Raw genomic sequence first — 27,809 nt, 5'->3', positions numbered from 1 at the left:
CTGGTTTAGGTTGCCACACAAAATTTCATTGTATCATATACAATGAAAATAAAGTATTTTAATCTTACCAAAGTTCCAGGGAAACTAAAAAAAAGCTGACCTTTGCCCTTGTGCTGCTTTTACTAGTTATCTGCATTTTCTTGCTATACTGACTCTCTTTATGATCATGTTGTAGTGACCCAGTTAGTTATGCTGTGGCGTTAGTTAAAGATTAAATTAATTTTAAAAGAAAACACCTACCTACACTAAAATAAAGTATTTGTGGTCATTTCTCTCGAGATGGTTACAACTACTTCTGCAAAGGTGCACGCGAAATTCCCTCGGGTGTGTAAACTAAATCGAGTGGCTCATAGCTTTCACTTCTTTGTAAGAGTATTTCTGTAGAGAAGCTCCGCTGCGATATGACAGGGAGCTATTACTTGCTCATATTTGGATATGGCCGCAGCGCTGGAATTTCCCATAATACATCGCTTCTGAGCCCATCACAGAAGTGTAGGGGGTTCGGCAGCGCTGGAATTTCCCACAATGCATCGCTCGGCAGCCTTTCACGGACATATACCGGGTTTTGCTGCGTGGGCGACGGATGAGGCGCCGCGGAGTCATCGGCTTCTGCGTCGTTTGTTTCTTCCTCTTCTTCGCCTCATTATCGCCTTTCGCAGGTAGGTCTGCGCGTCTTTTGCTTTTTAAACCGACTGCCATGAAATGTAGCTGACGTTCACGGGTGTGTTTTTGAAGAGCCTTCAGAGTTTTCTGGCGTTCTCCAGCACTCTTCCACCCCCCGATCACGATCACGATCATGTCATTCACTTCTCTGCTGGTGAAAGATGTCGGAGCTTTTCGCCAGTATGTGCAGTTTTATTGCGCATTTTTAACCGCCATTATTACTGGTATATCGTGACATTTTGTCTTTTATTTAAATCATCATGCCATGGTCGCTGCATTATATTTTTGGAAAGCTGTCGTAAAAATTACACACAGTCTGTCTCATTGCATTGATTGTATTCCTTAGTCGCTGCATCATGACGTTGTCGTTGATAAATTGTTGTATCGACGTTTGTCGTTGCACTGCAATGACCATAGCATATGTAACGGAACATCTGAGACAGATACTACAGTTCGTTTTACTCCCCCCAGAAAAGCAGCAGAGTTTTATACATTTCTTCAGTTTTTCTCTTTGAATGTGACCTGTTCGAGCAAACGCAGTTTTTTCGTCGCGCTCGTGCACAAGTGACGTCAGCTGCGTTAAGTTGTTTGGATGTGACGCTCTTAGTTAACACTATTTTTAAATTGTCTACGCCTACGGTAACCCTGTAGATGCTGAATAGGTAATGTTTAACCCAAACCGTAAGGGTTCTTTTATTCTGCTGTAATTTCTCATTTTAAAATTATTAGATATTTATGTCAGTAGCCTACCAACTTGTCACGTGTTAGTGAGTGAAGAGAAATAGTAGTACTGTACTCTGGGGTTACACACAAACATTGGGGGGGACACATCCCCTTGGTAGCATATGTTTTAATTTCCTTAAATCCAAGTGAAATGCTTTTGGTTTGTTTTGAAGCCCACAGGGATGATGATGATGATCAAAGCAGCCTTGTAAATTGGCCATTTATTTTTGTAATGCATTGCCATGAATGTGAGTGCTGCTTATTGTCTTAACATAATTAAATCTGTAACCCAGTACTGTGTGATGTCTGCAGTGTCATATAACACAACCATGAGGATAAGCTGTGTTGCTTTAAATATTTAATGCCATTCAACCCTAACAATAGTCATGAGTCTTGGGTATGAATTCTAACCTCTGACCATCTTTTGTAGGCAGAAGCTGCAGTGCTGTGTGCAGGCTGTTCCAGTGCTGATCTCATAGTATCAGCTACTCTCTTGTGTACTGAATGTGTGTTGCAGCTTGTTTTTGCTGATGACTGTAATATTTCTCTATTTAGCACTGTGTGTGACCCCCGTGACTCATTTGTGCACTTCCTTCCCTGGATGTGATAGAAGCCGTCCCTGGTTTATCACACTCAAGATTTCAAAGCCTGTTCCTGCAGAGAAAGCCAATAAGAATGATATGCTACTAGTGGAGTTTAGTTTGCTTGTCCTTTGCTGTTGACATAGTCTTTGAATATAAACTTTTAAGTTCTTTTGTGACAATTTTAATGTATTCAATTATCCATGCTTCTGGAGTTAATTTCTCTTTCCAGGCAGTGAATGATACATTTTCTTTATACACATCTGCTAGGTTTTGGAAAAAGCATGGATCTTAAGGGATACCACAGCCCATAGTTTGAGGACATTGGAAGTTCTGCCCTTTCTGCAAATAGCTTCACTAAGGGCTTTATTTTTTTTATAAAAAAAAAAAAAAAAACTTGAGTGGTTAGTCCTTCAGAATGGTAACTCTGTCCTATTACTGACTACTTGCATAAAAGAGAATTTTCTTGATGCACAGTAGTGGTATAAATACTTAACTAAAAAAAGAAAAATGATGCAATTCAAATGGATGCAGTGAACATGAAACCTTTTTTTTTAAAATCTGGTTTAAAGAAAGCTGTCATTGGAGAATTTAGTACACATTAGAATTTAAAAAAAAAAAAAAAACGGTAGTTTTAAAAAGATGTCAAGTTCAGCAGCAGAAACAGACCATTTTTCTGTTGGTTTCTTTTTTTAACAGCTTTGATACTAAATGTGAAATATATTGTTTTGGACAACAGCATCAAATATAGTTATGTTCATCAGTGTGATATTTTTGTTTTTGGAATGTTGGCTTTCTTGTCAATAGAATGTTGAGTAGACTTAAAGGAAAAGGTTATCCAGCTAGTGTGAGGCAGCAGTAGTTGAATCCTGTATACCAGTACTTTAATTCCTCCATTGAGATTGACAGCCCAAGTTCCATAATGAAATGTCCAGGTGTTCTCCAAGCTTGGCATTGAAACTGCAAAAGTTTGCAGTCTGAATGCCAAGCTCGGTGAACATCTGGACAAACAACCTGAGCTATGAACACCATCAATCTTTACAATTTCTAAATAATGTTAAGTGATTGTTACTTAACACCTGACCTGGAATGAGCAGATACAAGATAAACATTGATATGTATGTGATAAGTCATATATTCAGACTGAGCGATTGTGTCATGGTAATACATACATTTAATAAATACTATGTCATATTCTCTTAAAACCTTTGACAGGTTCCAGATGCTGATTCATCCATGGGTTTGAACACTGAGCTCTATCTTTATTTATAGATCTGCTGTACCTAGTGATCATTCAGGTCAGATGGAGTGTCCTGGGACATTTAGAAAAGAATTAAGACAGGATTTGGCATAGATGTGTAGCTGTTACATGTGGACCTTCTCACTGCATCCCACTCATAGGTAAAATTAGTGTACAGTGAACCAGAAGGCTGTGTAATGATAACATTGGAGTATTACTTTATGGTCAGTTTTGATTTCAGTGTCATTCAGAGTGTCTATTTACAGTCCTGAGCTTGTACCTTAGGTGGTTAACTGAAAGGGAAAAATTATGTGAAAGAAATTAAGTTTTATTACTGCTGAAATGACATGTAGATTGTATAATTTAATACACAACCTTGTGAAGTTTGTGGTATTTCTAGAAATACTTTCAGATGTACTTGCTCATTTAAAAGCAAACAGCATGAGCTACCCCATAGCAAATGATGAGGGTGCCACTCAGGATTTATAAAGCATGCAAACATGGATGAGGCTCAGCTGAACTAAGCAGTAGAATGGCCAAGATTTATGATCTAAGCTATTCTGAATGTGGTATTGTTGGTGCTAGTTCCTCAGGGCTTGGTACTGGGTCCTGTTCTCAATCTACACCTCTTCCCTTGGCCCAGTAATTGCTTCCCCCAGATTTTCCTGCTATGCAGGTCATATGCACTACTTGTTTTCCTGTATTGGCTTCCTGTAGCTGCCTGGATTAAATTCAAGACTCTGGTTACAGTTTACAGAACCATCAGTGGATCTGCTCCCCAGTATCTACAAGACCTGATCACTTGCTACATTAATTCCGCCACTTCTGCCAGCTTGGTGGTCCCACACAGAAAAGGTTCAAAGGCAAAAAGGTTTATCATTCCAATGTGGTGGAATGACCTCTACTTCTCTTAAAGCTGCTGAGTCTCTTTACATTTTAAGAAGGGTCTGAAAACTTAACCTCCTTTGGACTCACTTCTCCCTGATCTCATAAACATGTCCATATTTACTGAGCACTTATTAATTTTCATTTATTCATTCAGTTGATGCTTTTCTCCCAAAGCAACTTATAATGTTAAGGTACTTAGAATTATTTTACTCATTATCACCAATCAGCCAAAACATTGCAACCACCTGCCTAATATTGTGTAGGTCTCCCTCGTGTTACCAAAACAGCTCTGAGGCATGGACTCCACAAAACCTCTGCAGGTGTCCTGTGGTATAGTGAAACCCCATTAAAATGCAATTGTTAGGATCCATAAAATGTCATTGTGAAAAAAGCAGGGTCACTGAATTGGGATTCAAGAAAATCAGCGTTCAAACTGACCAGATGTTAACTAAACATTTTAAATCGCCCTTATTTGACTGTTTTTGCATGTTTACTTTCTGGCAAGTATATTACGTTTGATTTAAAGAATTCTGGGAGTTAATGGTTGTTACTTACATTTCTAACCTACTCATTCTGTAAGACACAAATGTAATGCATAAATTGTACTTTTGCTGAGATGTGTGTCGCTTTGGACAAAGGTGTCTTCTAAATGAATAAATGTAAATATAAGTTTGCTAAATTTTGTCAACTTGCCAACTTTTGAAATTTTCAGTCTAGTTTCTCACTTTCTGCAAAGAACAAAAAAGGGTCCAAAGACCCATTGTGTTGTATCTGAATTTTCTGTAAATCGGGGTGCACTATAGCGGGGTTTTACTGTATCTGGCACCAAGATGTTAGCAGCAGGTCCTTTAAGTCTTGTAGGTTGCAAGGTGGGGCCTCCATGGATCGGACTTGTTTTTCCAGCACATCCCACAGATGCTCGATCGGATTGAGATCTGGAGAATATGGAGGACAAGTCAACACCTTGAACTCTGTCACGTTCCTCAAACCATTCCTGAACATTTTTTCAGTGTGGAGGGTCCATTATCCTGCTGAAAGAGGCCACTGCCCTCCGGGAATATTGTTGCCATGAAGGGGTGTACGTGGTCTGCAACAATATTTAGGTTGGTGGTACGTATCAAAGTAACAGCCACATGAATGCCAGGACCCAAGGTTTCCCAGCACAACACTTCCCAGAGCACTACACTGCCCCCGCCACCTTGCCTTCTTCCCATAGTCCATCCTGCTGCCATCTCTTCCCCAGGAAAATGATGCACACACACTCGGCCGTCCACGTAATTTAAAAGAAAATGTGATTCATGAAACCAGGACACCTTCTTCCATTGCTCCACAGTCCAGTTCTGATGCTCACATGCCCATTGTAGGTGCTTTCAGCAGTAAATGGCGGTCAGTATGGGCACCCTGACCCGTCTATAGCTACGCAGCTCTATACGCAGGAAGCTGCGTTGCACTGTGTGTTCTGATGCTTTTCTATCATGGCCAGCATTAAGGTTTTCAGCATTTGTGCTACAGTAGCTCTTCTGTGGGATTGGACCAGAAGGGCTAGCCTTCGCTCCCCACGCCCATCAGTGAGCCTTGGGCGCCCATGAGCCTGTTGCCGGTTCACCAGTTGTCCTTCCTTGAACCACTTTTGGTAGGTACTAACCGCTGCATACAGGGAACACCCACAAGACCTGCTGTTTTGGAGATGCTCTCACCCGGCCGTGTAGCCGTCACAATTTGGCCCTTGTCAATGTCGCTCAGATTCTTATTCTTGCCCATTTTTCTTGCTTCGGATACATGAAAGTCAATAACTGTCTGTTCACTTATTGCCTAATATATCCCACCCCTTGAAAGGTGCCATTGTGATGAGATAATCAGTGTTATTCACTTCACCTGTCAGTGGTTTTAACGTTATGCCTGATCAGTGTATACAATTGGGTAATCTTAATGTTAATTTTGGGTAAGGGTAATGTTAATGGGGGATGTTAGGTAATGTTAATTTTGGGATAATGGTACTGTTAATGTTAATTTTGGGTAAGTACCTTGCTCAAGGGTACTACAGCTGGAGAGTGAACCTGCAACCCTTAGGTCCTCTGAGAACAGCTATAACCAGTATGCTATCAGCTGTCCCTTATCAAACTTGTCTGTTTTCATTAAATTATTGTTAAATTTTTGAAAAAGCCTGTGTGTAGCTCATGGTGTAGTGTATACTAGTTCATATGGTAGTATGTGACAAAATAACTGGACTCAAGTATCACACGTCTTCATCCAAATGTCTCCTTTTGATGTAATGTACTTTTTGTATTTTTCTGAGCTGCTCATCCCTTTGGAGAAAAGCATCTGCTAAATGAATAGATGTAATGCCATGGTTTCAGCATCTGAGAAAGAGCAGCGTTCCTAGGGTTTTTGTGGATTACAGTTTGTAGGGTTCACAGAGAATGGTGCGGTAAACAACATCCACTCGACAGCACTACTGTGAGTGAAAAGACCTCATTAATGAGAAACCCCAGAAGAGAATAACCGCACTCATTAAAGCTAACGGCAAGGTCACAAGTGCAAAAATAACAGCTCAGTGCCACAGTAGCAAGCAGAAAGCCACCTTTGAATTTATGACCTGCCTAACCTTGAAGCTGAGGGGCTATAGTAGTAGAAGATCATGTGGCATCTCTCTCCTGTGCACTGAAAATTAGAAGATGAAGTTTCCATCTGATACCATCTAGATGTACATAATGAAGTGGAAAATGAGTCTAGTTTTAAGGGTCATAGTGGATTAATTTTTGATTTACACAGTGTTTTGGTAAATTGGGAAAACTTCCTGTAATTCCCAGCATTCTCTATATATTTTGCCTTACCAAAAGCTGACTTTGAAAAGTGGTTAACAGGTGGAGGAGTGAACAAGTGTAACTATGCCACCCTGTGTAAGGCTGTGGTATTGCACTGGATAAATGAAACACTTGACAGGCTTCTCATCCTTAAGGAGCTGCTGTGGTCATTTTTGTACTGGGGAGCCAAAAGTTTGAGAGGAATCTGAGGAATGTGGAAACTTTTAGCATTTTAATTTCAGCTTTTCATCCGATTCCCCCCCCCCGCTTAATAAACTTTGATTTGAGGAAAGAGTTCAGATTAGTTTCCTGTATTTTGACTGTGTGTTTGAGTGTAAGAAATGTACTCAAAGAATGGATTTCTTGTATGAACCACAGAATGTTTTGTATGAAGTTTTAACTAATATATACCTGCTTTTTATTTCTACAAATTAGACAATGCTGCAAATGTGGAATTTACATTTATTTAGCAGATACTTTTCTCCAAAGTGACTTCCCATGACCTCTTTGTAGTTTTATCAGCCCACACACCTTATTCACTAAGGTGACTTACACTGCTAGATACACTACTTCATTTATTTAATGCTTTTCTCCAAAGCAACTTACTGTCATAGGGTTACAATTATTTACCCATTTAGGGAGCTGGGTAATTTTACTGGAGCAGTTTAGGGTAGTTGCCTTGCTCAAGGGTACTGCAGCCAGAGGTGGGGATTAAACCTGCAACCTTTGGATCCAAAGGCAGCAGCTCTAACCACTACACTACCTGCTTACAGTGGGTCACTTATCCATACATGGAACATACTATGTCACTTACAGTACAGGTGAAACTGAACAGCATGTGTTTGGACTATGGGAGGAAACCCACACAGACACAGGGAAGACAGGCAAGCTCCACACAGACTGAGCAGGGATTGAACCCACCTTCTCTCGCACCACCCAGGCCCTGTGAGACAGCAGCACTACTCACAGTGCCACCATGCCACCCAGGTGGTGAAGCTCAATACATTCCTAAGCCATGTTGCTCTGCCTTCTGCTCCCTCTGATTGTGGGGCACAGCATTATGCTGCCACTAGGCGGGGCCCTGCTCCCCATACACTCCGGCTGTGTTCTTGTTAGCAGTGTTGCTCCTGCAATGCTGACCTCATGTTAACCCTCAAAAGAACCCCTGATGCTCCTCACCATCCCACTTTTGCTCTGGTGGGTACTATCAAGTGGTGCTGCTGCTTAGGGATGGGCACGTCCAGCCCCACGGGGTATGGGAGATGAGGTCGTCCACTGGCGCTAGGATGGCCGAAAGGCACTGAGACTACGGTTTAAAGACTTGCACATTACTGGCCAGAGAGGCCAGTGACAGAACATGAGGGTTTTTCGTTGCAAGCAAAGTCCTTCATCGTGGAGAAGCACTTGCATGCTGTATCCTCAGGCAGATGGAACAGTAGATTAAATGCATGGCTTCTGTGTACCTGTCAGCATTTCAATATTGTGTATGAATAAAAACCCTGGTTGAAGAAACAATCACACCATCACTGTCAAGCAGCACTACGCTATCAGTTTTTTTCTTTATGTAAATTGTGTTCTATGCTTGCTTCTGAAAGGACGTGGATCATTCATGCGCCGAAACATCTGCAAGTGTAATATTGCTTTGAGGTGCTTTATTATCCATAGTTACTTAAGTTCACTCTTATTCAACTGAGTTTTGTCGTCTTTTTGGGATTCTGTGACCTCCGAGATCTACGTTGTTGCTTTCTCCCAGCCACAGTGGGCTACGTACAGAAAGTAGAATTTGAAACAGTCTGGAAAACCCAGTTTATGGCCAGTCTTACTATCCCACCGACACCTACTACGTGTGTCCTCCTGAGCACCTCTTGTGCAAATAAGGATACGTTTTTTAATGCGCTCGTTCTTGATGATAAATACCTGCACTTTATGGGAACTTTGCACAGACGAGGTGAGGGTCTCATTTGCCTAGATGCTGCCTGGTTTTGGTGGTGGTTTGCTTGTCTACAGCTTACAGTATTGCATAAGTGCCGTTACCATTCTCTTTCCCCGCTTGAACGTCTTGCTCTGAATGTCTGTCCCTTAATCTCCAACCGTTATTATAGTTTATAGACCTCTCAAACAATGATTTCTTCTTGGGTCAGTTTGAGTTACTCTGCGTTTGTCTTCAGTCATGAAAAGATTGTTATGAGTGATTTTTATTATCCACATAGACGCTCCGTGCTCTGCTTTTGCCGCAGATTTCTTTGCTGTGTTGGAATGCTTGGGGCTTTCACCGCTTTCTCATCTTTCATATCACAGATTTTGTCTTTCTCATCACTCAGTTCTTCCTTCTGGTTCCGAATTGCCTCCTTCGGCAATCTCGTCTCTGCATTCGGTAAGATTCCGAAATTGACACTTCATTGGTCAGAGTTTCTTCTCTGAATCTGTCCTCACCACATTCTCCACTCCGCCAGTCCCCACCTCCTTCAATGAAAAGTTTTCGACCTTTAAAACCTCTCACTTGGCCACCCTTGATTTTCTAGGTCCTCTTAAAACCTTCTCTGTCACACACTCCCACAGGGCCTCGTACGAAGACGGTATGTTACAAACTAAGATGTAGATGGCATATTTCCGAACGGAATATCCATTTGCAGCGCTGCAAGGAACGAACACTGACTGAATAGCAGAAAGCCATCAAATGTGCTTCATCGCTTTGCTACTTCTCCCATATTGGTGAATCCATGCAAAACAATTCCAGACACCTCTTTCCTACTTCAGATAAGCACTTAAAGTATAATAACTCTTAACTGTATTCTCACTCCTGAAGTTAAGGATGTAAAGTGTGGTGTTCCACAGGGCTCCATACTTGGCTCTCTGCTATTTAACACATCACCACTTGGTCACATCCTAAAATCTCATAGTTTGAGCTATAGTTTTTATGGTGCTGCTACTCAGATGTAGAAAGGTGTAAACCTAATAGTGAAGTAGCTCTCACAGTTGTGTCCTACTGAATTTTTCATATTAAATCCTGGATGCCTTGAGGCTAAAGTGTGTCAGGACTGAAGTCACCTCATGCTCCTTGTCGGCCCCATCATTTCTATACAGATAAACGCCGGATCCACTCTGTACGTGGCAGAGTATGTTAAATCCAAATGATAAACCCTCCTAGTTCTGTTTAACCCTGGTGTTACTTTTGATTCACAGTTAAAAAATTTTTTCCACCTGGCAAACACTGCCAGCCTGCATCCCATTTTACCTCACTTCAAATTCCTTATGCTTACAAAAATATACATGGGTTGGCACCTCTTCGCCACCTCATAGTGTTCGTTCATCTCACCCTGGCTTCTCATGGGGCCTTTGTGCTCACCTACGTTCTGCAGAAAATAAGACTGCTGTGTACCCAAAGTGGAAATTCTTTCCCAAGAACATCAGGGAATCTCCTTCTGCAAGCACCTTTAAATCCAGGCTTAAACCTTACATGTTGAATTGCTTTCAAGTAACTCACTTGAGTTTTGTTTTACACTTACACTCCAGTGACATACAATGTTAAGCTAGTTAGTTATTTACCCATTTACATAACTGGTAGCTTTACTGGAGCAATTTAGGATAAATACCTTTTTCAAGGCTACTGCAGCTGGAGATGGATTTGAGCCTATGATGTTTGAGTCCAGAGTCAGCAGCTTTAACCACTATGCCCAAGTTTTTCAATTTTTCCTCTCATGATCCCCCTCATTTTATTGTGTTATTGGTGATTCTTGTTTTGGTGTTTTATTATTGCACATTGTATACTTTTTTTTAGTGCCTGGACAAGCTGCTTTTGAAAGTGCTACATAAAAGTTTATTATTAGCTGGACATTTTACTGGAGCAGTTAAGGTTTAGTACTTTTCTCAGGGGCATTACAGCAGATCCCTTCTCAAGACTTGAAGCAGCAGCCCTTTGGTTATAAGTCCAAATTCTTAGCCACTAAAGTGGCGGTTCTGAAACCCCTTATTACCTCTTATGTTCTGTTACCACACATAATTTGAAGGCTTGATGATTGATTACCTGAACTAGTTGAGCTAATGGCAGAATAGAGGGAGAGGGTTGAGAACCACTACTTTTAGGCTACATCCTGCCAAATATGAAAGGTGACATCTGGCCTGATGTGTATTCCTTCTTTTTAATCATTGTGTTATTTTGTTGTCAGTGGTTCTTGTAGATGTAGCGTTTGCAGAGTGAAATGTTTTTCTGTACATTTCCTCAAAATATGGGCTCTCAGTGGAACAGACCTCAGTTTATGCTTCTGCAGGCATACTGCTTGGTGTCTTCTCATCAGAAGGGAAGAAGGAAGAAAATAAACATTTTTGAAAAACCTTTGCTTTTGTCCTGTTGCGTTTGAAAGTAATCATGTGTTCACTAATACCTTTGCACTAATGAGAGAGGTGAACTTTCAACCCCTCCGAGCCTAATTGTACGAAATGTTTCGTCCATTCCCTCGGCGGCGCTGGGTCTCGGCCTCCGTGGCCCACTGGAAGCATCCCATCAATCACGGGTAATGGTGGAAATGGAGGGAAATGAGATGTTTCCCATTCGCGATGGAGATTGATTGATTTCGCCATCACTAACCGCCACTGCCAGCTTCTCCATGTGTACGTGTACCTCGTGCTCTCTGCATGCTTCTCCTCGATGCTGAGTCAAGCAGGCACAGGAGCAGGCCCCCAATGTGATGGACGGTGTTGTTGACCTCTTCTGTTTCTCTCCTTCTCCCTGCTTTGTAGTGTGAGCGGCCCCCCGGGGGCAAACTGTGGGCGGGCGTCGCAGCCAGCGGCCATGTCGGGGTTCAATCTGCTGCACCTGGTGACTAAGAGCCAGCCTGTGGCACTGCGGCCCTGTGGGCTCCCCTCAGGTCAACTGGGTGCTGCGTGGAGTGTCCTACTTCTCTGAGCCCTTGGCGTGCGTGCGTGCGTGCGTGCGTGTGGACACGGAGAGAAAGGTTTTCCTGTGTGTGTGTGTCTGCGTCTCTGCTTGCATGGGTGTGTTTATATAAATGTTTGGTTGAAGGGGCAGAGTCCAATGCAGAAAAACCTGCCTGCAGTCCTTTACAGGACAAATGTAGGGCAGCAGTTTGGAGATAGTGCTTCAGTAGGGTTACTTTAAAACTCTCATTTGCTCTTTTTTAAAAGTTTGTGGCCTCAGTTTAAAAGTATTTTGCCCTGAATGACTGCTCAATTGCAGTGGTTAATTGTAATTTATTTTCAAAGTATTCCCACTTTTATTCCCAGATTCTCCTGCATTCGATTCGTATTTCTTTAGAGCAAAGAAAGACATTTAATACATCTTATGAGAAATGAGCAATTTAAGTATCAAATACCAACTTTTTGCTGTAGTATTAGAGGAGACCAGTAGGGGAAGCCAGAGGTGTTTTTTTTTTTTTTTTTTTTTTTAAGTATTATTAAAAAAAGAGAGGCTAGAAATAGGTATGAACAACAAGTGTATCGCTGAGCAGACTTCGTGATGCTGAGGCTGTGACAAGAGCCCAGCTGCCACTTCCAGGACTGTGTCAAGGGTGTGTGTGTTTTCCTGCAACGTTCTCTCGCCCCTGTTTGGAAGTAGCACTTTTTGGCTCACTGCTTTTTTGGGCTCATTCTTTATTTCAACCTCCACCCACCCCTCACAAAACAAATGCTTTTTTTTTGTTGCCTTTTAGACTACATAAGGTATGCTGCCTGGCTTCCTTTGAGCTTACCTGTACTGTACTGCAATAATCACGTTAATCTATTTTTAATCTAAGTGTTTCTTGTGCCAGCAAGAAACACTTTAGATTAAACACTTGTATTGCTTGTTCCAGTGCTGGCAATTGTGTGTCTTAAGGTATTCTTTTTTTTTTTTTTTTATTTAAATTTACTCAGTTTTACTTGATCTTCATTTAGAATATGCATGATGTATCACTGCATAGTAATTATCCCTTAAACAAAATTGGAATAAGCTTTATAAACATGGAACAGTTATTTGGTCTGAAGCTAATTGTTTTGGTGTGACAGATAAATTTAGGCAATGTTTAAAAAGTTAATGTTGGTAAGAAAAAAGAGGTGCACATAGACTGAAATACTCAATAGAGTGTGTACTTAGATGGCTCAATTAAGCCATGCAGAACTTTGCATCTGCATGACATTGTGGGCAAACATACTTGAAAGATTTGATTAATTCAGGAGCTATTTGTAGAAAAACTGTCTAATGCAATCCAAACAGAGTAATTTATATAGTACATGCATTTCTCAACTTTTAGGTGGACTGAATGGCTTATTAGGAACAGGAAGAGAGAAACAGGGGGCCTTTTTTTAAATAGAGCCCAAAGTTTGACAAGTTTAAATAAGCAAAGGGGTGGGGTTATAAAGAACAAACCTGGCTTACAATTAGGAAACAATATTTATATTTGAGGTTGAAAAGCCAGGATGTAGGGAAAAAATGTGCTAATTTGGACGCTGACCTCTGTGTGCACCAGGCCACATAATTTGTATGGTATGACATGCAGCGCATTCCTGCAGCAGTTCTGCTAATGCCACTTCAGTTGCCCACAAAAGACAGAGTGAGAGAAGTGGAGAAAGTGCAGAGTCTCTTTCGCCGACCTCCCAGAATTGAAGCTGCCGTACGCCGCTGCGCTCGCCTGTCGCGCCCAGAGAATGGAGCTCAGGAGTCCCGTAAATGAGAACGATCACCTCGGCCTCGCCGGCCGGCCGCCCCGCACTGCACCCCCAGTCCGTCGAGAAGCAGCTTTCCACCAATGGGATGGAACAAGTCCATCAATGGAGTCCATTCACAGAAGGGTCCTTTAAAGTCCTCATAATTTACCTCATTCACATGGTTTCAATCTTTTCTGGGAATTCCCCACATACTTAGTGTATGGGGTGCCACAGTGCCGCGTTGGGTTATTTTTAAAACGACAAAAGGCTACATCACCACTGGGAGACGTATGTGGTGGGGGAGGGGGAAAAAATTAAAACGCTAGCATAAAATTGAAACGGCAAAGGAATCACATAAAATGGATAAACTTTAATCAGACTGATGAAGAGTGTAATGAAAAGGAAAAGGTAAAAGAAAAGAGTGAAGGAGCACAGCTTACAATGTCAGGCAATTGCAATCCAATACCATGTAATTTAAAACTGCAGTTGTGTCTCCTGGACTAAATGACATACAGATGGACATCTGTGCTTCGAGATGCCTGGAAGCACAATTGGCTTTTTATGTGCCCCCATACGTATATCAGGAGGAAAACTTATCAAAAAAAGTTTATCTCAATTTGTGTTTGTTTGAAACTGTATGTATGTATATGTATTGCAGCAGTCAATAGTAGGTCTTATTGGTCACATTTATTTGTGGGAAGAAGTTCAGAAGAAAGTCACCTCCTACAGGTCCTCCTCAAAGAGTTCAGGCAGAAACTTCAGGAAAACTTATTTGTTTTAGGGAGAAAGAATTCTTTTGCTTTTTGAATGAACCAGTGTAAAGTTACACATGCACTGATGATGCTTGATTTGGCTGAAAGAAGCCTTTAAGCAAGGCAAATGTGAATATTCGTACATCCCAAAGACTCATTATGGTGGAAATGTACGATTCGAGTACTGTGGTACTTCTCTGGAATCGCTAATTTTATTCATGGCTCAACAGTCTTCACCCATCAGTGTTTCATTTATTTCTGTTTTTTTAACACCTTCAGTTTTGCATAAGGCATCGCCATGTCAGCGCTGTAAACCTAAACGGACGCTTTCACTGCACATCCTGGCAAAGTTAGGATGCTTCATCAGGGTCGCGCATCGTCTTTGTCTTTGCGGTCGTCTCGGCCATAAGCTTTCCGCTCGCATTGAGAGCTGAACACCGCAAGCTTTGAGAATCAGTCTGTTAGCACTCCTGTGCAGGTTCACTCATCACCTCTACACAAAGTGCCCTGGACGTCTTACAGTAATTTCAGAGTGTGGCTTGAGACAAACTCACCATAGGTATTAAAATGAGAGATTGCTGTAACAGTGATTTCCCATCGTTTGTTTCTCTCAAAGACTGAATGTTTGTGCTCGGTCATCAACGTTGTGTTCTTCTGTCTCTTGAAGGAGCCAGCAGCGCCTTGCTCTTGTCTTAGCCTCAACAAAAACCCCATTGAGGAATAATTGAGAGTGATTGCATTTACTTTGTAACCCTAGATGGCCCGAACTTTTGAACGGTGCGGCGCTAGTTTTCCAAATGGGAACGTGTGTTACATGTGGTCTATGTTTCCAAAGAACTGCTCCCTTTTAACACACACATGGCCTCAATGTTTGTTTGTCCTTTATGGTCACTGCTCTTCTCTTTTTGCATTATAGACTTGGGTTCCCCCCCACCACCCTTTTTTTTTTTTTTTTTCTCCCCCTTTTTTGTTGTGTTTTTTTTTTGCTCATGGAATACTTTGGCTGTAGCACATCTTTACTTGTATTCTAGACGTACTGTAATTTGTAGGAATAAAGTGCAATCTGTTTGTTTTCCTGTTCCAGGCAAGGATCAACTGTATTTTTATCTCTTTTTCAACCCAATGCAAGTATTAACCTGAATCAACAATTGCAATAAATTTGAGTAGAATGGCATTCCCAAAATGTTGCCCCGGTACACTTAACATGCTGCGAAAAGTAGCAGTAATAACACATGAGAGCAGAGGAATGGAAACAAAACACTATAGGAGTACAGAAGAAGGTAAACGTGTGTGTGTGTGTGTGTGTGTGTATGTGTGTGTGTGTGTGTGTGTGTCCAAGGGCAGCTTGTTGGCTGCCTCTCTTGGACATAGTGAAATTGCTCAGTTTGGGGAAACATGAGTATTTTGTGAGCATTTCCCGGACATTGTGGTTCACATCCGAGCCCTGCTTGTCTGTCAGCAGGTGATCTTCAGTGTGTCAAGCATTGCCAGCAGTGACGGGTTGGAGGTGGAAGCACACAAAGTTCACCTGGTGCTCCTCACTCAGAGTCTTGGAGGAGCGGATGGGTTACAGCACACAGTGACAGATCATGGACTGAATGAAGCTTTAACCAGTGTGCTCAGGAAAAGTAATTCCTTGGGCCTTAGACTAGATTGAATTATTCTGCCCTTTCTAACATGAGCTTGTGCTCTGTTTCGCAGTTTACTGGGCCACTAACCGAAAGCTTTCCCACTTACTATTAGTTTGTTTTTTGTAGGACTTCCAAGAAAGGGCTCTTCCTGAAGGGGCCCTTCCACATACTAATGAGCTCTGCTGGACGAGGTGTGAAACCCTTCAGAGCTTTATGAGCAGGAAGAACGATTTTAACGTCTGTCCTGCACTTCACTGGGAATCACTCCAGCCACTCAAACTAGTGTAACACAATCACACTCTGTGCTTCTTGATATAATTTCTGCCTGAGCATCTGAAATTGTCAAAGGTGGTGTTTGGATTTTGGAGAGTACAGTATTGCACTAGTTGAGTTTGTGGCATAAAAAAGGCATGTATCAATGTTTGGAATTATTAAATGGGAAAAAATGCCTTAATTTAGTAGTATTTCAAAGCTGTAGAAAACATTCTAGATGTTAGTTGATACCAAAGGTCAGCCTTGGTTAAAGGTTGTGCAAAGCTGAATTTTAGGATCTTACAGTAAATAGCTAAGAAACTCCTGCTTACCTTATTTACCTACCTATTTTCTTGATCTCTCCTCAAGTTTACTGTGGCAGCCAAAGCTGTCATTTACACCGACGTGTAGTTCAGAGGAGGAGTGAAAATTGTACACCTCCCTCGCAGTGTCTGTGTCGGGAGAGAAGAGCACAACCCAACACCCAACACTGTTAGCGCAAGTCTAATCGGGGACGTTTGTCCTGGGGCACAATTCCCTGAAATCTGTGCATGCTGGAAATGTACCTGAAGAGGCACAGCAAAGTAAGAGTCCACATTAAGCGTTAAGATTAGGAAGCACTCTTTCAGTAGGAAAACTGTGTATTAATATTGGCTCTTAACGTAGCTTCTGTGGCGCAATCGGTGTGAAGTGCAGAGAAAGTTTTACATTTAGTTTCGAAATAGCTTGGAAGTCATAAGGCTACCTTTTGAAAAATGTCTCAGCGAAAGTTATGTTTGGGATAAACGTCAAGTAAAGTTTGCTGTGATTTAAGTGTAGCTTCTTGAACAAGGGTTCACTGCGGGACAAGAGCTGGTATTGTGTGCGAGACCCTGGAAGAGAAACACAACATAAAGACAAGATTATTTGGGTTGGGCTGTTAAAGCCTGTTTAGCTACTGAAGACGTAAATTTCCTTTTGAACGATCGCTGTGGATCATGAGCCCCACGACTTTGCTGAGTTGACTCTCGCCTGGAACTCTAGTGGGTAGAGCATGTCTGAGCACCATGCTGGGGTGAACATTCTGGGTGGGCTTGGGGGTCTCTGCTTAGCTCACCATGTACTGGCCCCCACAGGAGCATGCCGACGTAAGAAGACGTGGCCAGTGGTCTTTTCTCACGATGAGCTGAAGCGGCGCCTCACACCCATCCAGTTCCACGTCACCCAGGAGAGAGGTACTGAGAGGTGGGTCCCCTTGCGTTGGTTTGGGGAGCACAGGCAGGAGAACAGGTGGACCTGCTGCATGCTGCGCTGCCTCCTCAACGTATGAAAACTGGGAAAGTCTGACAGTGTAGGAGGGACTGGATTTACACAGAATGCAAGTTTTATGGACAATCAATAAAGGCTTAGCAATACAGATGCATGTCAATGTGTTTTCAGGTTAGATTCTCTAAAAGTCTCACAAAGCTGCAGTAAATACATTGACTAACTTTTTCTTAACTTTAAAAATTAATATTAGTGAAAATGGAAAAAATTAATCATTTCCACAACCACCTGATCACGGTGGTTGTGATTACAGGGGAGTCCATGTAAATATCAATATATAAATATAGTCTGGAGTGATTGATTTGAGAAAGGGGTGTGGGGTGGCGCAAGCGGGTTTGACCGCGTCCTGCTCTCTGCTGGGTCTGGGGTTCAAGTCCTGCTTGGGGAGCCTTGTGATGTACTGGTGTCCCGTCCTGGGTGTGTCTCCAGCCCCACACCCTGTGTTGCCGGGTTAGGCTCTGGTTTGCCGCAACTCCGCTTGGGACGAGTGGTTTCAGTGTGTCTGTTTGAAAGTGAGTGAGTGAGTGATTTGAGAGCACAGCCTGTAGGTTTGGTGATTTCGGCTGTGAAAGTACATTTCGGTATTAATGGTTTTCTAAAGAAGCTGCCAATCATATGGACATTCTGTGTGTGTCTCAGTTCTAATCTTCAAAATCATACAGTCTTTCTAGTGGAAAGTTGTCAGTCTATGCACAGATTGCCACTATTGTCTTCTGTGGTACGTTGACTACACGACCTGCACACACTGCTAGGCTGCTTTCTGCAGACGGCCCCTTCGTAACAGGTCGCATCCAGTCTTTGTGCTTGGTGCCCCCAGACTGTTCCTTGGTGTTGGCTCCACCGATCTTTCGGCTGACCCATCTCTCCTCTGTACTTAGTGCCTTCAGAGGGGAGTTCACCGACCACAAGGATGATGGGATCTATACATGTGTGGTGTGTGGAGCCCCTCTCTTCGAGTGAGTACCTTGGTGTCTTGCTTGATGGCTGGCTGGCTGTTTTTTTTTTTTTTTTTTTTTTTTTTTTTGTTTCCTTTACCCTCATTTGCAAGTCCCAGACTTGAACCCTCCCCACTTTAACCAGCCTTTGTATGGCATTGAAACACCCATTCCGACAATTCTCTTGAACACAATGTATTGTGGGAAGACATGACAGTACAGGCTTTCCTGGCTTAATACCCTTAATTTGTTCTCCACCAACAGAGCAATAGGTGAAGATGCTAAATGAACTTTTGCCGTTATTTCTTTTGGGGAGCATTCCTGCCCTCCAAACTGCACCCCTTTACACCCCAAACCATTCTAAAAACACCACTAAACTCCTCAAAAGCTTTTCTCCAAGAATCCAAACTGTAGTTTGCAATAAAAATAATAATAATAAAGTCAAACACACACAATAGAAAACTCAGTGTGAAACAGTAGAAATGACACATTTGAAAGGCGAGAGGAGCACCGGAGCCGTCACAGTATGAGCATAGGCGACGAAGATGCGAGGAAGCTAAGGGAAGCTCATAGCTATGTGACGTGCCATGGTCGTATCCCAGGCACTTCCGCCTTCCACGCTTCTCAACAAAGTATTAACTGGAGAGTGTTGTAATGAAAGAGTTGGAAATGGAAACATGGGAAATAAAATGGCTCTAGTAACGATGAAGTCTTCACCTTAACATGGGCCTGAACCCGCAGCCGTGGATCTATCGGGTGACGTCCACACAGCTCGATAAACAACGGGGTGCTACTGTAGCGTAAGTGTACAAGATGAAAAGCAGTTGCAGCACAGGGCTCTTCGGAGGTGTTTCCAAAATACCCGATGGGCGCCGGTCGTACGAAGCCCCCCAGTTCTTCGCTCTGTGCCTCTTCCCTGCGATCAGTTCAAGAGGGCAGCGGGCGTGTCATGGCTCGGCACAGTGCAGCCTGGCAGAGGGCCGCTGGGGTTAATGCTGCTTGACAGCACATCAGACATATGTTGGCGGAGGGGGCCTTTGGGTGCTCCTGCCACAGCGGCTTTCCCACCGCTCCGCAAATGGCTTCAAAGGGCCTCCCGATTTATGGGACGCATTACCCGGCCGCTCCGACACCGCGTTCCCACCGGAGATTGATAACCTCTGCTTTTCCTCTCGGCGTGCACGAGCTGCCCGGTCGCTGTTTGCAAGATATTCTCCTCACCTTCTCCAGGGCAGGAGTGGGGACAAGGGGGAGCTCTGAACAGAGCCCGTTTTGTCTCGACAGATCTGTGACTTTGACTTTCAGTCTGTTATAACAAATATTTGCCTTTTTTTCTCTTTCTTTTTTTTTTGGTCCAGCTGTTACCTGATAATGTGGAACAAGTTATAATCCAACATCCTTGTGCTAAAATGGTTTTGACTGGAATTTATTTTGATTTACTTACTGTTTCTGATACCCACTTAATTCTTCCCTGCTGCTAATTTGTATTTATTTGTAGGGTCACTTGGTTCATCACTTAATCTTACCTGTGTAACATGTCATGTGAATGCTCTGCATCTTTACAAAACTGTTCCTTATTTATTGTTCCTTTTCCTTTGTCTTGCAGTTCTGATAAGAAGTTTGACTCTGGATCAGGTATGTTTATCTTGACACGAGGGTGAAAGACATTCTTTAAAGTTGTACTCCACTCCTGTACACTGTGGGAAGTCCATCTGCTGTGGTCATTATTGGGTTTTACCCTGTGTTCTTACCTTTCTTTCAGCTTCAACACTTACACACTTGCCTTCCACACACCCTTTAAAGCAGCGCACCCCTGTTTGCTGTGCCCCAGAGTCTGGGCCGATTCAGAGCAGCTGAGCAATGAGGAAGGCCTCCTACACACAAACACACACACCGTGCACCTTAAGCATCTTTAGTTTCATCCACACATGTGTCCAGATGGGATATGATGCGAGAGAGCAAACAAACACAAAAAGTATGAATAAGATATGAATATATAATTGAAAGGGACTCGGTGATCAGTTCTTCTTTTGGTTCTGACCCTTTTCTGTGTCCAGGGTAGACCGATGAAGCTCAAACTGACACATCTTCATAAAAGAACATATTGTTGAAATGGCCACATGTAAGTTGATAAAATAGCCAAAAATGTATACAGTTCAGTGGAATTACTGAATTTACTGTGGCCAGGTTATACTCGCTTGATCGGTGTACAAATGGTATGGAAGGGGATGTCTGATAAAACCTGGCTGCTCCGATGAAGAAGGCCGGCAGGCGATGCGGGCCACACACCTACACAGTGCGCAGATGAGAGCGTTCCTCCCTCCCTCCATCTCTCACTCACTCTCTCTGGTGACTTCAAGGCTCGACCTTAAAAGCCTTTTTATGGTTCATCGCAAGGATGAGTGTGTACGTGGTGGTCTGTCTAATGGGCTAGCAGAAGAGCGCTTAAAGAAGATAGACCTGGCTATTAATCTTTGCCCATTACGCCACTAATGTAAAACAATGCGCTGACTTAAGGAGATTAACATATTTCCAGCAAGGCGTTTTTAATGAATGCTATCTGGGATTTTGAGATCCACTTTATTGGCTGTAAACACAAGAGTTCTGTCACACATAATCCAGATGAATTCCTTTGCTCCTAATTGCTGCCTTTTGACATCAAACACGATTTCAGTTTTGCTCTCCTACGCAGTTTTGAAATATATTCTTGATTCTGAGATGTACTGTACTGTCACGGTTCAGCTTGGAGCACCATGAGATAGACTAATTTAAACAGCATGGAGTCTTTTAGAGCCGTCTGCTTTTGTTTGTTTAATGCTTTATTTGGGTTGCCGGCTGCATTTGAACGTCATTAGCCTACGACTTGAATGCATCTCGAGAAATTGTGAAAGTACTTACCATATGAATAAAAGCAACGCAGGACATGGAGTTCTCAGACGCGTTCGGCCAAGGCTAGTTTCCAAAAGGCCAAATAAATTAGTGTCGAGTTTTTGAGCGGAACTTATCCGCTCTGGGGTGAAGATGGGATGAATGCACATAGAGTGTGTCTGAGGGTTAGTTCCCCAACTGTCCCTAACACGGGCGTTTCCCCCTCTGAGTCCTTCAATTCCTGTATCCTCTGGGAATCAAACAGAATGCTGTCACTTTGTAGTTGTGTCCAGCTGGAGGCTCCCTGTTTATCTGGCACTTGCCCTTAGGGGTCTGCTTGTTGTACTGGGCACCCTTCTTGACCACTTTGCTGAGTTTCACGGATACCTCCCACTAGCCCTTTCCGTTTTCCTACTCAGGCACCTAGCGTTAGTGTGTTTTATTTTATTGACGTGTATAGAAAGGTACATGAACTATGTGTTTTGTAAGGCAGGGCCACACACAAGTACAGGTGGAGCATTTCCAGAACACCTTACATTTATTCACTTAGCAGATGCTTTTCTCCAAAGCAACTTCCAATGAACTCCATGTAGTGTTATCAGCCCACACACCTTATTCACCACAGTGACTTACACTGCTAGATATACTACTTACAATGGGTCACTCCTCCATACATCAGTGGAACACACTCTCTCTGTCACTCTCACACTGTGGGTGAACCTGAACAGTATGTCTTTGGACTGTGGGAGGAAACCCACACACACACAGGGAGAACATGCAAACCCCCCACAGACTGAGTAGGGATCAAACCCATGTCCTCTTGCACCATCCAGGCACTGTAAGGCAGCAGTGCTACTCGCTGTGCCACCATGCCACCTTAACGCCACATGCTCACAGTAGCAGTCACAACAATGTCACTAATATACTACTTTGATAAGAGCAGCAGCAACAACAGCTGGCAGTGTAGTGGTTAAAGTTTGTCTGCCTTTGGGCCCATAGGTTGCGGGTTTGAATCCTAGCTGTAGTACTATTGAGCAAAGTGCTTACCCTGAATTGCTCCTGTAAGGTTACCCAGCTGTATATATGAGTAAATGATTGTAGGTAGGTTAAAACTGAGTTGCTTTGGTATCTTGTAAAACAGCTATAATTGGTAATCTGTGCTTGTCAGATGTTTGTGTCTGTGTAGAAGAATGGTAAGGTGGTATGACATTACAAGTGTATGGCACCAGTAAGCTCTGGGGTGAAAGGTGGGAAGAAGCCACATAGGGAGAAAATGGTCAGGATATGGAACCTCAGATCCCTTCTGCCTGATTTCACACCGACTTCTTCTGTTACGAACATTCAAGTTGAGTTTTCCGAGATGTGGACAGAGATGGGCGGGTTCTTTCCTCTCTCACAACCTTGCTCCTCGTCTCTGATGGTGGTTCTTCACGGTTGTTCAGCTTCAGTTCTCCTCTGCCTTTCTGCTTGATGTTTAGGCCACATTAGGTTTTCTTTAGGCACTTTATTGCCTGTTTACTTTTTTGGAGGGTTGTTCCGTTCACTTGTAAATAATTTTCAACATTCCACATATTTGTATTTTAAGGTGTTCTTTGGTTTGCATCCGGAATCTTTGGATTTTTTTTTTTGTAGGACTTCTTTCCCAGAACGCTATGCTCAGAAAGTGTAATTGCTAGTCCGATGTGTTGTGATCATGTGAAAAGGACCTGGAAGACACCAGCCTGAAACACAGCCACTGTTGGTACTACGTGTCAGAATATCTGTGAAGGTTTGCCCATGGTTTTACTGAACAAAAACCCTGAGGCTCAGTGTTTACATTTATTCATTCAACCAACTTCAAGAACTGCTGGTCCCGAGCGGGGTTGCAATGAGCCAGAACCTATCCTGGAGACATTGGGCATAAGGCTGAAGGGGTGGGGGAAGAACCCTGGATGGGATGCCAGTCTATCACAGGGCCACAACTAGGTACCCAGGGACACAGCTGGGTGAAGGTACTGGAGCAATTGCAAGACAAGCACCTTGCTCAAGGGCACTATAGCCAGAGGTGGGGATCGAACCCGCAACCTTTGGAGCCAAAGGCAGCAGCTCCAACCTTGACGCACCAGCCGCCCTTATTTGTTCAGCAGACACTTTTCTCCAAAACGACAAACATTGCGGAGAACAATACATACAATACATTGAATTATGTTACAGAAGGAGGGATTTGGATACAGACACATGATTCTTGAGTACAGCCAGTTTGTCTCACACCACAGTGTAAACTAGTGAACGTGGCACAAGTATCTGCACATGGGCTCTTTTAATGTAAAAATGACAGATGTGTTTAGTGAGTAGTGTGTCGTGTGTTTGTGTAGAATGGTGCAGTCTAGTGGTGTGTCTGGTTTAAGAGTCTTTTGTCATCAAATTCTAGCTGAAAGGAATATTGTCATTGTGAAACGCAGCATTACAGGCAAAACAGAAGAAACTGTCTGCTCCTGCTTTTTTCTTTCTCCCTTTTTTTAAATGAATAATGTGACCTATGGATGCCGTCACTGCCTGCAACCGCAGCCGTGAAATGTCTGTAAAGAAATGTCCACGTTTTCATATTTGCAGTATTGGAACACACTGTTTACACATCATGTCCCAGTCTCTAATTATGAAGGAAGTTAGGAGTTTCTTGTGAAATGAAAGGGAAGTTAGAGGGGGTTGAACCAAGAGCCTAGTTGGAATGAGCTAGAAAAATAAACCATTTGCGCTGGCAGGCAGCGAAAAAGAAAGAGGAACTTGTCTCTGATCCCGCTTGCTGAAGTAGCAGGGATGCGGCCAAGGACTGGCAGAGGGAATCCTACATCTCTCTGTTTCCAGTCTCTCCCTCTCTCGCTCACACACTTGTATGCAGTCACACACACTGAGAGGCAGGCACGCTGGCAGATACACCCACACATCACCACACAAGCACACCGTGGTCACACACGTGTTTGCATATGTACATAAATGCTGAGTGGCGTGACGTCATTTCCATACTTTTGAACACACAATCACAGTATTTCACTGTGTTCTGGTGGTAAGGGCTGCCAAGGTCCTACAATGTCAGGCTTGTGTGACGTGCACCATGATGCACATTCCAAAGCTAAATCCCATTCCACAGAGTCTGTCTCTCTTTGCAGGACTTTTGCCCACTTTTGAAAAATGGTTTTAGCCTTGCGGACACACACCTTGTCCCAAAGCTGTTGCAGGAGCATGACATTGCAGCCGCTTCGCTGACGTCGCTGCAGCCTGCCATGCCATGCCGTGCCTGCGTCTTCTCACTTATTTTTCCTTTGCGATTGTTGCCAGTACGTGACTCTTGCCGATACTATTTCTGGGGTGGGAGCTGGTTCAAGAATGTGGGCTGTGTGGGTGTTTCGCTCTGTGTGCTGCCATTGCTGTGATATACTGCCAGTGCCAAACTGCTTCATTTCCAGAAATGTTTTGAAAGGATTCGACTCTGACAAGAACGGTTTGCTGCACGATATTTCAGCCCTTCGTAACCACCAGCCTTAAATCATTCATAACCATCATTCATAACGTTTTCCTGCAGCACTGTAGCCTCACTTAAGTCTGAAGCCATGCAGTAGAGCCTCGGTACCACAGTCGGGGCGGAGTGTGACTTTGCATAAAAATGGCGATTGCAGCAGCTTGGCACGTTGATGCATCCGACCGCCGCTCTGCTCCTCTGTGTACAGGATGGCCCTCGTTTTACGACCTGATCAAGGAGGAATCTGTGACCCTGACAGATGACTTCTCCCACGGCATGCACAGAGTGGAGACAACCTGCAGTCAGGTATGCCTCGGTTCATGGACAGGGACTCGTTTCCAAGCACATTCACAGCTTTTCCTCATTTATTCAGCTGGGTATTTACTGAATCAGTGCAGCTCAGTACCTCTCCCAGGGGGTAAAACAGAGGAAGACCCTTCCTTTAAGTGATTATCATTGGACTTGAGACATCATCCTGTACAGCTGAACCCTTAATCTTTCAGTCACTATGTCCTTTGCACCATCCGTGAAAAGAGTGACAATTCCAGGTTACCTATGGCCCGGTAAAGCTCACCTCATTGCTTTTCCAGTGTGGGGCTCACCTGGGACACCTCTTTGACGATGGGCCCCGACCGACTGGGAAGCGCTACTGCATCAACTCGGCTTCCCTGGCTTTCCAGCCGCGGGAGCAGGCTGCCCCCAGCCCATCTGTGGCAGCAGAGCTGGGAGGGGCCGGCAAAGGTGCCCCCAGCAGTGCCACGGAGGGGGCGATGGCCTCCAGTAAAACAGAGCTCTGATTGTGACAGCTTGAGCCTCCTGACCTCTGTTGTCTCCATGGACATATGGGCTTCCTGTCTCCATCTCACCATGGTCTCCCACTTTCCACAGACCCAACGCTGCAGATGAGCTTCGCCACCCGTGTCGTCCCCCCCGACTCAAGGTCATCGTTGAATGACCCTTTGATATGATTGCCTATGTCCACTTCTGGCCACAAACACCCTTTGCCTTAAACACTTGTGGCGCTCCCCAGCGGAAGACACTTTGGGCTTCAGTGGTCTAAAACTAAACACCGTACTGTCTCCGTCATTCTAAGCAACAAGTATCGTTAACCTAAATGCCCACAGGATAGATAGTCCCAGCCTATACTTAACTGCTCTAATATCTTCCCTGCTAATATCTCCTTCCAAGACTCAGTCCAGCTAAAAAAGACTTGTGTTATGTAAAGAAGACAGATGTTTGCTGTTCTCCTTGTTAGGCACTATTGATTTTAAACATTTTACAAAAGTTTTTATAATATATTCATAGCTGTTATTTTTTTCTTCAGAAAAATATATTCCAGAGCTATATGTTGAGAAGTAAATATGTATACTTTGTGACTATATTTTGACATGGCATTTGATACTGCTAGTTGGAAAGTTGAAGAAAAACACTATGCAAGTGCTTTGTAATGAGCATCAGGCTGAGACCAAAGCATTCTTTCAAATAGGATGGAAGAGATGACATGTTTAGTCTGAACAAAGATGATCTTAATGTGTGCGGGTGCGTTTTGCCTCCTGTGTCCAGTGCCTTTTGCTTCGATTAAATATTTTTGTTTTGATTCACTGGCAGTATTGAGAAGTACTGCAATTCAATAAAACTTGACACATTTTACTTTTCATACTTCTGGGTTTTTATTTTATAAATATTTAGCTGGCACTCTCCTTTGAGGCAATTCAGTATTAATCTATTTACAGTTATTTACCCAGGCAGGTAATTTTACTAGAGCAATTTAGGGTAAGTACCTTGCTCAAGGGTATAACAGCCAGAAATGAGATTCAGACCTACAACCTTTGGGTCCAAAGGCAGCAGCATTAACCAGTATACTACCAGCTCCCTCTTTTATGAAGAGCTACTAAAAGAATTTGCAGTGTGAAGTGAATATGAGTGTAGTGGTTTTTAAAGTGCTTCCTCTTTGTCTTTATTAATTTCAGTTGGTCTCAACAGACTTTAAGATTGTTCGATTTTTATTAGTAAAATTCAAGATCAAATAAATATCAGTTACACCTACTGTAGTTCTTGTAGTAATCTGATGTATAGCTAACCTTCTTAACGCCTCCTGATCCTTTGTTCGGTGCTCCGTGTCACTGTGTGAGAATAGCACTCTATAAAAATACATTGATTTGAATTGAATTGAATCTCCATAAGGTGATCAAACTCAATTTGTCAAGCAAAAGTGTGTTAGAGCTCCCTGCTTGGTGGTGAAACACAGTAACTCCAGATTGTTCATGAAATTTCGACAAACATAAGCACACTTGATGGGCTGTGAAGAGCAAGGCGTGAGCACGGCGCTGGCAGAGCCCGGTTCACACATGGGTCAACTGATATGAAGGTGTTGGCGGTTGGGTCAACGCAGCCCATGCTGCGCTCTGTGTACCTGGCAGTGTTATTGATGGCTCGCTGTTAATCCCCCCCCCCCCCCCCCGAGTGTTCTGCGCTCCTGGGACAGCGGCAAGGCTCAGAGCAGTTGAGCATGCAGCGGTTACACCCCCTGCCACCCTCTCCCACGCAGCAGATCCTGGGAAAACATCTCCACAGAGGACAGCGGTGGTGCATGAGAGGTGTTTGCTGCTCACCTAATTGCTTGTTTGTGTGCGTTTCATATTTCTCAGCTGGCGCACACTGCTGAATGCGGAACTCCATGTGTCGGTGCAAGAGGAATTCACTATCTGGTAGCCTAGTATGCACAATGAAAACATTTGGCCACAGGGGCTTGCACTGGGTCTCCAGGGAAATGGCCTTGGAATCCTGCTTTGTTCTCAGCTTGGCCTGCTTTGCTGAATCCAGTTCTCACAACCTGAGAGGCAAAACGCACACACACACTTTCAGAACCGCTTGTCCCTTACAGGGTCACGGGGAACCGGAGCCTACCCGGCAACACAGGGCGTAAGGGGACACACCCAGGACAGGATGCCAGTCCACCGCAAGGCACCCCAAGCGGGACTTGAACCCCAGACCCACCGGAGAGTAGGACTACGGTCCAACCCACTGCGCCA

General features: G+C 43.5%; 1 protein-coding gene across 2 annotated transcripts; it reads left to right on the top strand.

Moving 5' to 3' along the window:
- The first annotated feature begins 537 nt into the window (after positions 1-537).
- On the top strand, positions 538-26,416 carry msrb3 (methionine sulfoxide reductase B3). Of its 2 annotated transcripts, XM_018756063.1 has the most exons (7): positions 538-659; positions 11,637-11,764; positions 17,289-17,397; positions 18,357-18,434; positions 20,020-20,048; positions 24,986-25,083; positions 25,368-26,416. In XM_018756063.1, the coding sequence occupies exons 2-7, from the start codon at positions 11,689-11,691 to the stop codon at positions 25,572-25,574; spliced, it is 597 nt and encodes a 198-aa protein (XP_018611579.1). In that variant the 5' UTR covers positions 538-659; positions 11,637-11,688; the 3' UTR covers positions 25,575-26,416. The 2 variants fall into 2 exon arrangements, with proteins under 2 accessions (XP_018611579.1, XP_018611578.1); XM_018756062.1 differs by lacking the exon at positions 11,637-11,764.
- Positions 26,417-27,809: the final 1,393 nt, after the last annotated feature.

The sequence above is a fragment of the Scleropages formosus genome, chromosome 24, assembly GCF_900964775.1.
Source record: "Scleropages formosus chromosome 24, fSclFor1.1, whole genome shotgun sequence".
NCBI classification, from domain to species: domain Eukaryota; kingdom Metazoa; phylum Chordata; class Actinopteri; order Osteoglossiformes; family Osteoglossidae; genus Scleropages; species Scleropages formosus.
Note: the sequence above shows the minus strand (reverse complement) of the source record. Positions and strands in the feature narration are given on the sequence as shown.

Excerpts from the sequence above, each read along its gene's own strand:
- msrb3 (XM_018756062.1), top strand. The coding sequence starts at position 584 with ATGAGGCGCCGCGGAGTCATCGGCTTCTGCGTCGTTTGTTTCTTCCTC. Across the intron at positions 18,435-20,019 it reads TGTGGAGCCCCTCTCTTCGA|TTCTGATAAGAAGTTTGACT; the intron begins GTGAGTACCTTG and ends TTTGTCTTGCAG. Across the intron at positions 20,049-24,985 it reads GAAGTTTGACTCTGGATCAG|GATGGCCCTCGTTTTACGAC; the intron begins GTATGTTTATCT and ends CTCTGTGTACAG.